We start from the raw sequence: 16,382 nt of genomic DNA on the forward strand, positions 1-16,382 counted from the left end.
GAGATGTGGATCAGCAGTGGACCAATCTAAAAGGAGCAATCACCAAGGCAACTGCTCTATACGTTAGAAATGTAAAGAAAAGCAAAAGAAAATTGAAACCTATCTGGTTCTCAAAGGAGGTGGCTGACAAAATTAAAGCTAAAAGAACAGCATTCAAGAAATATAAAGGATCCCAAAGGGAGGAGCACAAAGAAGAATATTTGTATCAACTGAGGGAGACAAAGAAATTAATCAAGTTGGCAAAGAGTCAAGCGGAAGAGAGGATTGCCAAGGAGATAAAAAATGGTGACAAAACATTTTTTCAGATACATCAGCGAAAAGAGAAAGGTCCAAAGTGGTATAGTGAAATTGAAAGGTGGTAATGATCAATGTGTAGAGAGAGACGAAGAAATGGCAGAAATATTAAACGAATACTTCAGCTCTGTGTTCACTAAAGAAGACCCTGGAGAAGGACCATCTCTACACAACAAGAAACTGGAGGGAAGGGGAATAGATGAAAATCCTTTTACAGTAGAAAATGTGTGGGAAGAACTAAAGAACCTGAAAGTGGACAAAGCCATGGGGCCTGATGGGATTCATCCAAGGATATTGAGGGAGCTCAGAGATGTTCTGGCGGGTCCGCTGTGTGACCTGTTCAATAGATCCCTAGAAACGGGAGTGGTGCCGAATGATTGGAGAAGAGCGGTGGTGGTCCCGCTTCACAAGAGTGGGAACAGGGAAGAGGCAGGCAACTACAGACCGGTTAGCCTCACTTCGGTGGTGGGAAAAGTAATGGAGTCACTGCTGAAAGAGAGAATAGTGAACTATCTACAGTCTGGAGAATTGATGGACCAGAGGCAGCATGGATTCACCAGGGGAAGATCCTGTCAGACAAATTTGATTGACTTTTTTGACTGGGTAACCAAGGAATTGGATCAAGGAAGAGCACTAGATGTCATCTACTTGGATTTCAGCAAAGCTTTTGATACGGTTCCGCACAGGAGACTGGTGAATAAAACGAGAAGCTTGGGAGTGAGTGCCGATGTGGTGACCTGGATTGCAAATTGGTTGACGGACAGAAAACAATGTGTGATGGTAAATGGAGCCTTCTCTGAAGAGAGAGTGGTTTTAAGTGGTGTGCCGCAAGGATCGGTGTTGGGACCGGTCCTGTTCAATATCTTTGTGAGCGACATTGCGGACGGGATAGAAGGTAAGGTTTGTCTTTTTGCGGATGACACTAAGATCTGCAACAGAGTGGACACGCCGGAAGGAGTGGAGAGAATGAGACGGGATCTAAGGAAACTGGAAGAGTGGTCGAAGATATGGCAGCTGAGATTCAATGCCAAGAAGTGCAAAGTCATGCATATGGGGAGTGGAAATCCGAATGAACTGTACTCTATGGGGGGGGAAAGGCTGATGTGCACGGAGCAGGAGAGGGACCTTGGGGTGATAGTGTCTAATGATGTGAAGACAGCGAAACAATGCGACAAGGCGATAGCAAAAGCCAGAAGAATGCTGGGCTGCATAGAGAGAGGAATATCGAGTAAGAAAAGGGAAGTGATTATTCCCTTGTACAGGTCCTTGGTGAGGCCTCACCTGGAGTACTGTGTTCAGTTCTGGAGACCGTATCTACAAAAAGACAAAGACAAGATGGAAGCGGTACAGAGAAGGGCGACCAGGAAGGTGGAGGATCTTCATAGGATGACGTACGAGGAGAGATTGAAGAATCTAAATATGTACACCCTGGAGGAGAGGAGGAGCAGAGGTGATATGATACAGACTTTCAGATACTTGAAAGGTTTTAATGATCCAAAAACAACGACAAACCTCTTCCGTAGGAAAATAATCAGCAGAACCAGGGGTCACGATTTGAGGCTCCAGGGAGGAAGATTCAGAACCAATGTCAGGAAGTATTTCTTCACGGAGAGGGTGGTGGATGCCTGGAATGCCCTTCCGGAGGAAGTGGTGAAGACCAGAACTGTGAAAGACTTCAAAGGGGCGTGGGATAAACACTGCGGATCCATAAAGTCAAGAGGCCGCCAATGAAGAGTGGGTGACTCACCAGAATGATGGCTATTGACACAATACCCTTATTAAATAAACATACACATGCTTACTGTGACTCCTACATCGCTCTAAGCTTCAACAGCAAGAGGTAATGGAAAAAAGGATTTGCACTCATAAAGAGGGGAGTAGCTGGCTTGTTACGGCGGTTACTACCCCAAACCAAATATGCCTGATACTTCACTTTCAATGCATATACAGCATAGCTCTCTGCTTCAATGACAGGGGAGAAGAATAACTGATACTTCACACATCCAGCAGAGCTCTCTGCTACAACGGCAAAGGAGAAGAAAAAGGGTTCGCACTCAAAACGCGGGGAGTAGCTGGCTTGTTACGGCAGTTACTACCCCAAACCAAATGTGCCTGATACTTCACTTTCCATGCATATCCAGCATGGTTCTCTGCTGCATCGGCATGGGAGAAAGACTGATACATCACGCATTTCCAGCATAGCTCTCTGCTTCAACGGCAGGGGAAAAAAAAACAAAAACAAAAACAAAAAACTGATGCTTCACGCATATCCTGCATAGCTTCAACGACAGGGGTGAAGAAAAAAAAAAGGATTCGCAATCACAAAGCGAGGAGTAGCTGGCTTGTTACGGCGGTTACTACCCCAACCAAATGTGCCTGATACTTCACTTTCAAGGCATATCCAGCAAGGCTCTCTGCTTCTACAGCAGGGGAGAAGAAAAAAAAAACCAACAAGAGCTGTACAACATAGTCTAGGTAAAACAAATAAGCATGGGTGTAGCTTGCTTATCGCAGCGGTTACTGCCCCTACTACCCCTAACTAATCAAGCTAGATATTTCACTTGCATGCAGCTCCATCACTGCTCTCTACATTAATGGTGGGGGTGGAAGGGGAATAGAACAAGGAGCTAAGAGTAACAGATAAGAATGAGAGAAAAAATGTGTGAGGCTTGCTGGGCAGACTGGATGGGCCATTCGGTCTTCTTCTGCCGTCATTTCTATGTTTCTATGTTTCTATGTATCAATGAGCCCTTGAGCGCGGCCGACCTTTACCCCTGCTCCGGGCTGGCATAAAATTTGCTGCGCTGCGATGGGCGCATTGGCCCTGCGGGATATGTTTTGTATCGCGGGGATTAGCTAATAACCCAATCTACGTGGAATTTACATGTGGTGAGCGCCATTAGCCTCGCGGCGGTTTGGACGCACTAATCCCCGTATTGCAAGGTTATGGATGCACGTCCAATCGCGTGTTAAGCCGCTGCGCACCGTATTGCATCGGCCCCTTACACTGTGAGCCCCCTGGGGACAGGGAAGTCCCCACAGTACCTGAATGTGATCTCCTCTGAAGGGCTGAGAAGCAGCAGGAATATAAATAATACAATAAATTGTTTCGTCTTGCCCTATTTCTTCCAGTAAAGATGTTTAATTTTGCAGCACCATACCATGCTGCCACACCATCTAACGCTTTGGGGCCTGCAGGTAAATTCTGCCTCTCTCCCCCCTTGGAGATAAGGGGAGGGGGCTCCAGACGTCGGTGCCAAGGTGTAGAAATGCACAGGAAGCTGACAGGAGCGGCGACGTGAACGCTCCTGCTGCGGCCCCTGGAGCTGAACCCCTTTCACTTCCGCCGTGCTAGCGGTCCCAGGCGCTTGCTCTGTGTGCAGGAAGAGGGTGACGGAGCAAATAAAAGCAGTTTATCTTCTCTGTCCTTTCACCCCTTCCTTGGTTAGAGCATTTCCCCCCTCTGCAATGCGCTGCTGATTACAAGTAACCCGAGCACTGGATAGGGATTCCCCTAAGGAGCAATTCTAGAGTACGGACTTCCTGCTCGCTCCGCGCAGTCTCCCCAGTAAGGGCGGAGACGAGGAGCGAGGATCCAGTCACTGTGAATGGTACAGGCTGATCCGGCGGGATTCAGAGGAGGAGGAGAGGAAAATCCCCCCATGGTCCCTGCTGTGCAGGAGCAGGGCGCGGCTGCAGAGTGACCCAGCGGGCTCTGCCAGAGCATTAACAGGACGATGCAATACGGGCACGTGGGGAAAAACCGGCGCTCGTGCCTGAGCCCCCGCTCTCCTAACGCGCGCCGATCGACCTCTCCGGGGCGCCCGATGCGATCTGTAAAAGGGCTGCCCTGGGTGAAATCCTCGGCACTGGGCGCCCAGGAGAGGTGGCTGTCAGCGGGTTAGGAAAACAGATGCTCAGTTTTACAGGCGAACCTTTCCCTAACCTGACTGCAGGCTCCCTTTGAAAAAAAAAAAAAATCTTTTTTGGACAGTTCAAAGTTTTCATTTCCTGTGACTTAATACGGATGCGCGTCCAGAGTCCCCGTTTGCATGTCCGATCGCGTGTTGAGCCGCGCGCTGCCCGGTATTGCACCGGCCCCTGCTGACCGTCTGCTTTGTGCGCGTTCCTGTCCCGAAGAGCTTTCCCACCTCTGCTCCTCGGAGTCCTTTCCTGGGAGCGCCGCTTTCTTTTGCATTCTCTTAATCGGGCTCATTCAGTGCTTCCCGATCTTCTCGAGCCTGTGCTTCTTCGTTAATAAAAAACATTTCTGTGGCACCCCCCGGAGAGGACTCGGAAGCGGTGAGAGCCCCGGTGCTCTCTCACCCAAGTTTTAAAACAAGCAGGCCCATGCAACACCCTGCGCTAGCTGCGGTGCAGCAGCTTAACACGCGATTGGACGTGCGTCCATCATCCCCGATCCAATACGTCCAAAATGCAGGATCGAGGAGGCATGGAACAAGATAGGAGCCAGCTGGAGGGGGTGACAGAGGGCAAAGAGCATTTGGAGGTGATCCCCTCCCTGTGCAGCCCTTGCCTCTGGATCAGGTTCAGGACACCACGAGAGCCTGGTGCTGCCCCCGGGCACCGCTCTCGCCTGACGAGCTTTGCACTTTGCATGCCCAAGAGGAGCTTGTGCCAAGCAATTCCTGAGAAGTGTCTCTGAGATTCGTGGCATAACAAGTTTTGCAAAGTGGGCCCCTGTTCCCGTCTCCCGATTACTAGAAAACCCGAGCGAGAATAGGTAACAGACCTGCAGTGCCCCGGTTAATGGCTAATCAGAGCAAGGCGCTTTATGTAAGAAGCAAAGGTAAAAAGTTCAGCCGGGCGTGCATGTGTGCTTCGCAGACTCCTGGGCAGGAGCTGGCCCGGGGAATGGAGGACGCGGCCATGACCGGCGCCGCTGCTGCGCGGAGCCCCAGCACCGCCTCCTACGCCGCTCACAAACGGCCCCCCTGGAGCCTGAGCTGCCTCTTCGTCCTGCAGGTAAGAGGAGCTGAGTGAGGGGCCTGGCGCAACGCGAGCGGCCTCTGGCTGGCTCAGGGGGGGTCGCGCGGCAGCGCCCTGCCACGCGATTCTAATCCCGGGGGGGTCAATGCCGGCCGCTCCTGGGGTGGCGGGAGTGCCGGCCGGCGCGCAGTGCTGACCCCTAGTGGCTAGGTTCAGGGTGGGAGATGCCTGGGCTAGCTGTGAGTGAAGATGCAGGGCACCGCAGCCCCAGAGAGGCTGATTGAAACTGAGCTGCAAGAGCCAAGGAGCGGGGAGGAAGGAAATACCTTGCCACTCACTGAACTGGTTGATGCAGCCCGGCATTAAGAAGCACCCAGCTGCTTTTCCTATTCATCAGAGAATGACACCCAGCTGTCGGTAACAGCAGGGCCAGCGGAAGGGGTGGCTGAGAGAGGCAGCTGTCTGGGCCACAAGACGAAAACTGACAAAAGTTGTATAAGTGGCTGGGCAGCCTCCAGACATCTCTCAAAGCGAGGTCTGTGGGCTCTAAAGTGTCTTCGGAGGCCCTTAATGAAAACATGAGACTGAATCAGTAGGACAGGTCGTGTTCCCTGGATGCTCCTGCCAGAGTCAGGAGCAACGGCAGACGAGCAGACCTTCTCCACTCAGAGTTCCCTGGGGAGAAGGTCACGTAGGGCAGAGTCGGACTGGGCTCCAGCTCTTTTCATTAGTAACAGGATCCCACCACTCCCTATCAGTGAGAGTCTTCATTCAGGGTGTGAGTCTAGCGCAAACGTCTGGACAGTTCAGGATATGAAACCCTCCCTATCGGCGAGATTCTTCATTCAGGGTGTGAATCTAGCGCAAACGTCTGGACAGTTCAGGATATGAAACCCTCCCTATCAGCGAGAGTCTTCATTCAGGGTGTGAGTCTAGCGCAAACGTCTGGACAGTTCAGGATATGAAACCCTCCCTATCAGCGAGATTCTTCATTCAGGGTGTGAGTCTAGCGCAAACGTCTGGCCAGTTCAGGATATGAAACCCTCCCTATCAGCGAGATTCTTCATTCAGGGTGTGAGTCTAGCGCAAACGTCTGGACAGTTCAGGATATGAAACCCTCCCTATCAGCGAGATTCTTCATTCAGGGTGTGAGTCTAGCGCAAACGTCTGCACAGTTCAGGATATGAAACCCTCCCTATCAGCGAGAGTCTTCATTCAGGGTGTGAGTCTAGCGCAAACGTCTGGACGGTTCAGGATATGAAACCCTCCCTATCAGCGAGAGTCTTCATTCAGGGTGTGAGTCTAGCGCAAACGTCTGGACGGTTCAGGATATGAAACCCTCCCTATCAGTGAGATTCCTCATTCAGGGTGTGAGCCTAGCGCAAACGTCTGGATAGTTCAGGATATGAAACCCTCCCTATCAGCGAGAGTCTTCATTCAGGGTGTGAGTCTAGCGCAAACGTCTGGACAGTTCAGGATATGAAAACCTCCCTATCGGCGAGAGTCTTCATTCAGGGTGTGAGTCTAGCGCAAACGTCTGGACAGTTCAGGATATGAAACCCTCCCTATCAGCGAGAGTCTTCATTCAGGGTGTGAGTCTAGCGCAAACGTCTGCACAGTTCAGGATATGAAACCCTCCCTATCAGCGAGAGACTTCATTCAGGGTGTGAGTCTAGCGCAAACGTCTGCACAGTTCAGGATATGAAACCCTCCCTATCAGCGAGAGTCTTCATTCAGGGTGTGAGTCTAGCGCAAACGTCTGGACAGTTCAGGATATGAAACCCTCCCTATCAGCGAGATTCTTCATTCAGGGTGTGAGTCTAGCGCAAACGTCTGGACAGTTCAGGATATGAAACCCTCCCTATCAGCGAGATTCTTCATTCAGGGTGTGAGTCTAGCGCAAACATCTGCACAGTTCAGGATATGAAACCCTCCCTATCAGCGAGAGTCTTCATTCAGGGTGTGAGTCTAGCGCAAACGTCTGGACGGTTCAGGATATGAAACCCTCCCTATCAGCGAGAGTCTTCATTCAGGGTGTGAGTCTAGCGCAAACGTCTGGACGGTTCAGGATATGAAACCCTCCCTATCAGTGAGATTCCTCATTCAGGGTGTGAGCCTAGCGCAAACGTCTGGATAGTTCAGGATATGAAACCCTCCCTATCAGCGAGAGTCTTCATTCAGGGTGTGAGTCTAGCGCAAACGTCTGCACAGTTCAGGATATGAAACCCTCCCTATCAGCGAGAGTCTTCATTCAGGGTGTGAGTCTAGCGCAAACGTCTGCACAGTTCAGGATATGAAACCCTCCCTATCAGCGAGAGTCTTCATTCAGGGTGTGAGTCTAGCGCAAACGTCTGGACAGTTCAGGATATGAAACCCTCCCTATCAGCGAGATTCTTCATTCAGGGTGTGAGTCTAGCGCAAACGTCTGGACAGTTCAGGATATGAAACCCTCCCTATCAGTGAGATTCCTCATTCAGGGTGTGAGCCTAGCGCAAACGTCTGGATAGTTCAGGATATGAAACCCTCCCTATCAGTGAGATTCCTCATTCAGGGTGTGAGCCTAGCGCAAACGTCTGGATAGTTCAGGATATGAAACCCTCCCTATCAGCGAGAGTCTTCATTCAGGGTGTGAGTCTAGCGCAAACGTCTGGACAGTTCAGGATATGAAACCCTCCCTATCAGCGAGAGTCTTCATTCAGGGTGTGAGTCTAGCGCAAACGTCTGGACAGTTCAGGATATGAAACCCTCCCTATCAGCGAGAGTCTTCATTCAGGGTGTGAGTCTAGCGCAAACGTCTGCACAGTTCAGGATATGAAACCCTCCCTATCAGCGAGAGTCTTCATTCAGGGTGTGAGTCTAGCGCAAACGTCTGCACAGTTCAGGATATGAAACCCTCCCTATCAGCGAGAGTCTTCATTCAGGGTGTGAGTCTAGCGCAAACGTCTGGACAGTTCAGGATATGAAACCCTCCCTATCAGCGAGATTCTTCATTCAGGGTGTGAGTCTAGCGCAAACGTCTGGACAGTTCAGGATATGAAACCTTCCCTATCAGCGAGATTCTTCATTCAGGGTGTGAGTCTAGCGCAAACGTCTGCACGGTTCAGGATATGAAACCCTCCCTATCAGCGAGAGTCTTCATTCAGGGTGTGAGTCTAGCGCAAACGTCTGCACGGTTCAGGATATGAAACCCTCCCTATCAGCGAGAGTCTTCATTCAGGGTGTGAGTCTAGCGCAAACGTCTGGACGGTTCAGGATATGAAACCCTCCCTATCAGCGAGAGTCTTCATTCAGGGTGTGAGTCTAGCGCAAACGTCTGGACAGTTCAGGATATGAAACCCTCCCTATCAGCGAGAGTCTTCATTCAGGGTGTGAGTCTAGCGCAAACGTCTGGACGGTTCAGGATATGAAACCCTCCCTATCAGTGAGATTCCTCATTCAGGGTGTGAGCCTAGCGCAAACGTCTGGACAGTTCAGGATATGAAACCCTCCCTATCAGCGAGAGTCTTCATTCAGGGTGTGAGTCTAGCGCAAACGTCTGGACAGTTCAGGATATGAAACCCTCCCTATCAGCGAGAGTCTTCATTCAGGGTGTGAGTCTACTGCAAACGTCTGGCAGTTCAGGATATGAAACCCTCCCTATCAGCGAGAGTCTTCATTCAGGGTGTGAGTCTAGCGCAAACGTCTGCACAGTTCAGGATATGAAACCCTCCCTATCAGCGAGATTCTTCATTCAGGGTGTGAGTCTAGCGCAAACGTCTGGACAGTTCAGGATATGAAACCCTCCCTATCAGCGAGAGTCTTCATTCAGGGTGTGAGTCTAGCGCAAACGTCTGGACAGTTCAGGATATGAAACCCTCCCTATCAGCGAGAGTCTTCATTCAGGGTGTGAGTCTAGCGCAAACGTCTGCACGGTTCAGGATATGAAACCCTCCCTATCAGCGAGAGTCTTCATTCAGGGTGTGAGTCTAGCGCAAACGTCTGCACAGTTCAGGATATGAAACCCTCCCTATCAGCGAGATTCTTCATTCAGGGTGTGAGTCTAGCGCAAACGTCTGCACAGTTCAGGATATGAAACCGTCCCTATCAGCGAGATTCTTCATTCAGGGTGTGAGTCTAGCGCAAACGTCTGGACAGTTCAGGATATGAAACCCTCCCTATCAGTGAGAGTCTTCATTCAGAGTGTGAGTCTAGCGCAAACGTCTGGACAGTTCAGGATATGAAACCCTCCCTATCAGCGAGAGTCTTCATTCAGGGTGTGAGTCTAGCGCAAACGTCTGGACAGTTCAGGATATGAAACCCTCCCTATCAGTGAGATTCTTCATTCAGGGTGTGAGTCTAGCGCAAACGTCTGGACAGTTCAGGATATGAAACCCTCCCTATCAGCGAGATTCTTCATTCAGGGTGTGAGTCTAGCGCAAACGTCTGGACAGTTCAGGATATGAAACCCTCCCTATCAGTGAGATTCCTCATTCAGGGTGTGAGCCTAGCGCAAACGTCTGGATAGTTCAGGATATGAAACCCTCCCTATCAGTGAGATTCCTCATTCAGGGTGTGAGCCTAGCGCAAACGTCTGGATAGTTCAGGATATGAAACCCTCCCTATCAGCGAGAGTCTTCATTCAGGGTGTGAGTCTAGCGCAAACGTCTGGACAGTTCAGGATATGAAACCCTCCCTATCAGCGAGAGTCTTCATTCAGGGTGTGAGTCTAGCGCAAACGTCTGGACAGTTCAGGATATGAAACCCTCCCTATCAGCGAGAGTCTTCATTCAGGGTGTGAGTCTAGCGCAAACGTCTGCACAGTTCAGGATATGAAACCCTCCCTATCAGCGAGAGTCTTCATTCAGGGTGTGAGTCTAGCGCAAACGTCTGGACAGTTCAGGATATGAAACCCTCCCTATCAGCGAGATTCTTCATTCAGGGTGTGAGTCTAGCGCAAACGTCTGGACAGTTCAGGATATGAAACCTTCCCTATCAGCGAGATTCTTCATTCAGGGTGTGAGTCTAGCGCAAACGTCTGCACGGTTCAGGATATGAAACCCTCCCTATCAGCGAGAGTCTTCATTCAGGGTGTGAGTCTAGCGCAAACGTCTGCACGGTTCAGGATATGAAACCCTCCCTATCAGCGAGAGTCTTCATTCAGGGTGTGAGTCTAGCGCAAACGTCTGGACGGTTCAGGATATGAAACCCTCCCTATCAGCGAGAGTCTTCATTCAGGGTGTGAGTCTAGCGCAAACGTCTGGACGGTTCAGGATATGAAACCCTCCCTATCAGTGAGATTCCTCATTCAGGGTGTGAGCCTAGCGCAAACGTCTGGACAGTTCAGGATATGAAACCCTCCCTATCAGCGAGAGTCTTCATTCAGGGTGTGAGTCTAGCGCAAACGTCTGGACGGTTCAGGATATGAAACCCTCCCTATCAGTGAGATTCCTCATTCAGGGTGTGAGCCTAGCGCAAACGTCTGGACAGTTCAGGATATGAAACCCTCCCTATCAGCGAGAGTCTTCATTCAGGGTGTGAGTCTAGTGCAAACGTCTGGCAGTTCAGGATATGAAACCCTCCCTATCAGCGAGAGTCTTCATTCAGGGTGTGAGTCTAGCGCAAACGTCTGCACAGTTCAGGATATGAAACCCTCCCTATCAGCGAGATTCTTCATTCAGGGTGTGAGTCTAGCGCAAACGTCTGGACAGTTCAGGATATGAAACCCTCCCTATCAGCGAGAGTCTTCATTCAGGGTGTGAGTCTAGCGCAAACGTCTGGACAGTTCAGGATATGAAACCCTCCCTATCAGCGAGAGTCTTCATTCAGGGTGTGAGTCTAGCGCAAACGTCTGCACGGTTCAGGATATGAAACCCTCCCTATCAGCGAGATTCTTCATTCAGGGTGTGAGTCTAGCGCAAACGTCTGCACAGTTCAGGATATGAAACCGTCCCTATCAGCGAGATTCTTCATTCAGGGTGTGAGTCTAGCGCAAACGTCTGGACAGTTCAGGATATGAAACCCTCCCTATCAGTGAGAGTCTTCATTCAGGGTGTGAGTCTAGCGCAAACGTCTGCACAGTTCAGGATATGAAACCCTCCCTATCAGCGAGAGTCTTCATTCAGGGTGTGAGTCTAGCGCAAACGTCTGCACAGTTCAGGATATGAAACCCTCCCTATCAGTGAGATTCTTCATTCAGGGTGTGAGTCTAGCGCAAACGTCTGGACAGTTCAGGATATGAAACCCTCCCTATCAGCGAGAGTCTTCATTCAGGGTGTGAGTCTAGCGCAAACGTCTGGACAGTTCAGGATATGAAACCCTCCCTATCAGCGAGAGTCTTCATTCAGGGTGTGAGTCTAGCGCAAACGTCTGGACAGTTCAGGATATGAAACCCTCCCTATCAGCGAGAGTCTTCATTCAGGGTGTGAGTCTAGCGCAAACGTCTGGACGGTTCAGGATATGAAACCCTCCCTATCAGCGAGAGTCTTCATTCAGGGTGTGAGTCTAGCGCAAACGTCTGCACGGTTCAGGATATGAAACCCTCCCTATCAGCGAGAGTCTTCATTCAGGGTGTGAGTCTAGCGCAAACGTCTGGACGGTTCAGGATATGAAACCCTCCCTATCAGCGAGAGTCTTCATTCAGGGTGTGAGTCTAGCGCAAACGTCTGGACGGTTCAGGATATGAAACCCTCCCTATCAGCGAGAGTCTTCATTCAGGGTGTGAGTCTAGCGCAAACGTCTGGACGGTTCAGGATATGAAACCCTCCCTATCAGTGAGATTCCTCATTCAGGGTGTGAGCCTAGCGCAAACGTCTGGACAGTTCAGGATATGAAACCCTCCCTATCAGCGAGAGTCTTCATTCAGGGTGTGAGTCTAGCGCAAACGTCTGGACAGTTCAGGATATGAAACCCTCCCTATCAGCGAGAGTCTTCATTCAGGGTGTGAGTCTAGCGCAAACGTCTGCACAGTTCAGGATATGAAACCCTCCCTATCAGCGAGATTCTTCATTCAGGGTGTGAGTCTAGCGCAAACGTCTGGACAGTTCAGGATATGAAACCCTCCCTATCAGCGAGGGTCTTCATTCAGGGTGTGAGTCTAGCGCAAACGTCTGGACAGTTCAGGATATGAAACCCTCCCTATCAGCGAGGGTCTTCATTCAGGGTGTGAGTCTAGCGCAAACGTCTGGACAGTTCAGGATATGAAAACCTCCCTATCAGCGAGAGTCTTCATTCAGGGTGTGAGTCTAGCGCAAACGTCTGCACAGTTCAGGATATGAAACCCTCCCTATCAGCGAGATTCTTCATTCAGGGTGTGAGTCTAGCGCAAACGTCTGGACAGTTCAGGATATGAAACCCTCCCTATCAGCGAGGGTCTTCATTCAGGGTGTGAGTCTAGCGCAAACGTCTGGACAGTTCAGGATATGAAACCCTCCCTATCAGCGAGGGTCTTCATTCAGGGTGTGAGTCTAGCGCAAACGTCTGGACAGTTCAGGATATGAAACCCTCCCTATCAGCGAGAGTCTTCATTCAGGGTGTGAGTCTAGCGCAAACGTCTGCACAGTTCAGGATATGAAACCCTCCCTATCAGCGAGATTCTTCATTCAGGGTGTGAGTCTAGCGCAAACGTCTGGACAGTTCAGGATATGAAACCCTCCCTATCAGCGAGAGTCTTCATTCAGGGTGTGAGTCTAGCGCAAACGTCTGGACAGTTCAGGATATGAAACCCTCCCTATCAGCGAGAGTCTTCATTCAGGGTGTGAGTCTAGCGCAAACGTCTGCACAGTTCAGGATATGAAACCCTCCCTATCAGCGAGATTCTTCATTCAGGGTGTGAGTCTAGCGCAAACGTCTGCACAGTTCAGGATATGAAACCCTCCCTATCAGCGAGATTCTTCATTCAGGGTGTGAGTCTAGCGCAAACGTCTGGACAGTTCAGGATATGAAACCCTCCCTATCAGCGAGAGTCTTCATTCAGGGTGTGAGTCTAGCGCAAACGTCTGGACAGTTCAGGATATGAAACCCTCCCTATCAGCGAGAGTCTTCATTCAGGGTGTGAGTCTAGCGCAAACGTCTGCACAGTTCAGGATATGAAACCCTCCCTATCAGTGAGATTCTTCATTCAGGGTGTGAGTCTAGCGCAAACGTCTGGACAGTTCAGGATATGAAACCCTCCCTATCAGCGAGATTCTTCATTCAGGGTGTGAGTCTAGCGCAAATGTCTGGACAGTTCAGGATATGAAACCCTCCCTATCAGTGAGATTCTTCATTCAGGGTGTGAGTCTAGCGCAAACGTCTGCACAGTTCAGGATATGAAACCCTCCCTATCAGTGAGATTCTTCATTCAGGGTGTGAGTCTAGCGCAAACGTCTGGACAGTTCAGGATATGAAACCCTCCCTATCAGCGAGAGTCTTCATTCAGGGTGTGAGTCTAGCGCAAACGTCTGGACAATTCAGGATATGAAACCCTCCCTATCAGCGAGATTCTTCATTCAGGATGTGAGTCTAGCGCAAACGTCTGGACAGTTCAGGATATGAAACCCTCCCTATCAGCGAGATTCTTCATTCAGGGTGTGAGTCTAGCGCAAACGTCTGGACAGTTCAGGATATGAAACCCTCCCTATCAGCGAGAGTCTTCATTCAGGGTGTGAGTCTAGCGCAAACGTCTGGACAATTCAGGATATGAAACCCTCCCTATCAGCGAGAGTCTTCATTCAGGGTGTGAGTCTAGCGCAAACGTCTGGACAGTTCAGGATATGTGCTGACCACATCCAGTTTCCATCCCAATAAGAATCTCTTTCATTTCAGCCTTAAAGGAATTAGAAATCCATTTAAATGCCATTCAGCAATGCCCTTTTCATTACAGGCTATTTCTAAAGGTAGCCAAAACTGAAACGATGCTTAAATCCAGACAAACGGTTACCGAAAATATCCCGAAATTCAGTTTTGAAAGTTTAAAAAAACATTGAAATGTCTTTGGTAGTGCATGATCTTGGGGTCTGGCTTGAAACCAGACTTTCGCTGGAAGCTCGCATACAAAATCTGATTAAAGCAGGACATCATAAACTCAGAATTCGGAGCGGGCTAAAACCATTCCTAGAGGGGGATGATTACTGTTTAGTATTGCAAGCAATGATTTTTGCAGGTTTGGATTCTTCGGATTGCCTGTTGGTACGATTAGATCTTCACAGCTGCTACAGATCTCAGCGGCGAGAATCCTTACTGGGACATGGTCATGCGAGCACATTACTCCAGTTCCAGTTTAGAGTACAACGCAAGGGGCTAACTCTAGTTAAGAAAAGAGTCTGCAATAATACCGAATCTCTCTGCTCGGGCACGAAGCTTCATGTACAATACACCCCGACACTGCTTGCGATGTTCCAACCATCCGGTAGGCCAATCTGGGGCAAGCGAGGGAGCGGAGCAATATTATGCAGCACCATGCCTGAGAATTTCCATCTGGAATTAAAACGCTGGTTATTTCAACAAGTGTTCAAGGAGCAAACTGCAGCTGCTAGCGTAGAGGGGGGGCGGGGGGGGGGGGGCATGATTACCTCAGACTGATTCCAGTCCAGAATGCACAAATATGTAAGGGATTTCATGTCTAGCTTGTATTTGATGACTGTGTCTTTATTGCAGACTGCTATGATCTGGGGAGTATGTGGTATATAAATAATATTAAATAACATAAATAACATGTTTCTTCTGGGCCTTGGACCAGAGGTGGATGAAAAGTGGTGTGAAGAGGGCAGGCTGATGACAGGGCAGCATTTTCTCTTGCAGAGGGTTCGGTGGTGGGTGGTGAGAAAGGAGGAGCAGTGGCCCGTGCACACTCGGCCTTCCCCTCCCCTCCCCCCATGGCTGGTCCCACTGGCCCGTGCACACTCGGTCTTCCCCTCCCCTCCCCCCATGGCTGGTCCCACTGGCCCGTGCACACTCGGCCTTCCCCTCCCCTACCCCCATGGCTGGTCCCACTGGCCCGTGCACACTCGGCCTTCCCCTCCCCTCCCCCCATGGCTGGTCCCAGTGGCCCGTGCACACTCGGCCTTCCCCTCCCCTCCCCCCATGGCTGGTCCCAGTGGCCCGTGCACACTCGGCCTTCCCCTCCCCTCCCCCCATGGCTGGTCCCAGTGAGCCGTGCACACTCGGCCTTCCCCTCCCCTCCCCCCATGGCTGGTCCCAGTGGCCCGTGCACACTCGGCCTTCCCCTCCCCTCCCCCCATGGCTGGTCCCAGTGGCCCGTGCACACTCGGCCTTCCCCTCCCCTCCCCCCATGGCTGGTCCCACTGGCCCGTGCACACTCGGCCTTCCCCTCCCCTCCCCCCATGGCTGGTCCCAAGCCCACTGGTGATCTGCAAGTCTGTGGGTTAGTGCAAGCTCGTGGGCCTTGCAGAAGCCCCGATTCCCTCCTCATTCAGGGCTTTCCTGCTACTGCAAAACCTGACGCCAGGGCAGCACCTTTGCAGGGTCTGTGAACGTGTGCTGGCTCATAGGCCCTGTGCTGACTTCCTCTAATGCCTGCTGCTGCCTCCTGCCTGAAAAGCACTGCCCCCACCCCCATCCTGAAGTCTCATCTCATAGGGCTTTTGGTGGCCTTTCTTTGCAATGCCTTCAGCCAGAGCAGGCGACGAGCAGCCTCACGTCCAGACTGCAGACTCTGGCTTCTGTGTTACCCAGATAATTAACTCCAGATACATCCCCAGGGCTCAGGTTAGGGGCTGGTGGTCGGCTGCTGCGGGCACCGCTCCTGAAATTTCTCACACGCGTGGTGTGCAGCTCATCCTGCGAGGAGCCCTTGCCCGTAGGCTTGCAGGAGCTGGCCGCGCGGCGACGATGACCGAGCGCTCCCCAGCTGCATGCTTGGACTCCTGCCTTCTTCCGTCTGTCTCCACAGCACCTCCTCGTCCAGGCCTCTCTGCTCTGCGTGTGCCACATCCTGCTGCTCCAGAAGCTGCCTCAGGAGAACCAGAAGCAACTGCTGGCCACCAGCCTGTTCACCTGTGGGGTTTCCACGGCCTTACAGACCACTCTGGGAAGCAGGTAAATTATCCAGCAGGACCCTTCCCCCTTCCTCTGGGCAGCAGCAGGTGCCATAGACCCCCCACCCTGCAACTCCTTCCAGCCTCGGGGTGAAAAGAAGGGTGCAGCTGTGATGCTGGCACCAG

The 16,382-nt window shown here is 51.1% G+C and overlaps 1 protein-coding gene across 2 annotated transcripts in view; it reads left to right on the plus strand.

The window, feature by feature from the left end:
- Positions 1-5,130: 5,130 nt before the first annotated feature.
- The window catches only part of SLC23A3 (solute carrier family 23 member 3), a 72,361-nt gene continuing 61,109 nt past the window's right edge, over positions 5,131-16,382 (plus strand). For both annotated transcript variants that reach the window (XM_029605024.1, XM_029605023.1), the window contains exons 1-2: positions 5,131-5,280; positions 16,112-16,257. In XM_029605024.1, coding sequence (XP_029460884.1) covers positions 5,170-5,280; positions 16,112-16,257 — 257 coding nt within the window. In that variant the 5' untranslated portion in view covers positions 5,131-5,169. The remainder of the gene's footprint in view (positions 5,281-16,111; positions 16,258-16,382) is intronic.

Source organism: Rhinatrema bivittatum, chromosome 6 (assembly GCF_901001135.1).
Source record: "Rhinatrema bivittatum chromosome 6, aRhiBiv1.1, whole genome shotgun sequence".
Taxonomy (NCBI): Eukaryota; Metazoa; Chordata; class Amphibia; order Gymnophiona; family Rhinatrematidae; genus Rhinatrema; species Rhinatrema bivittatum.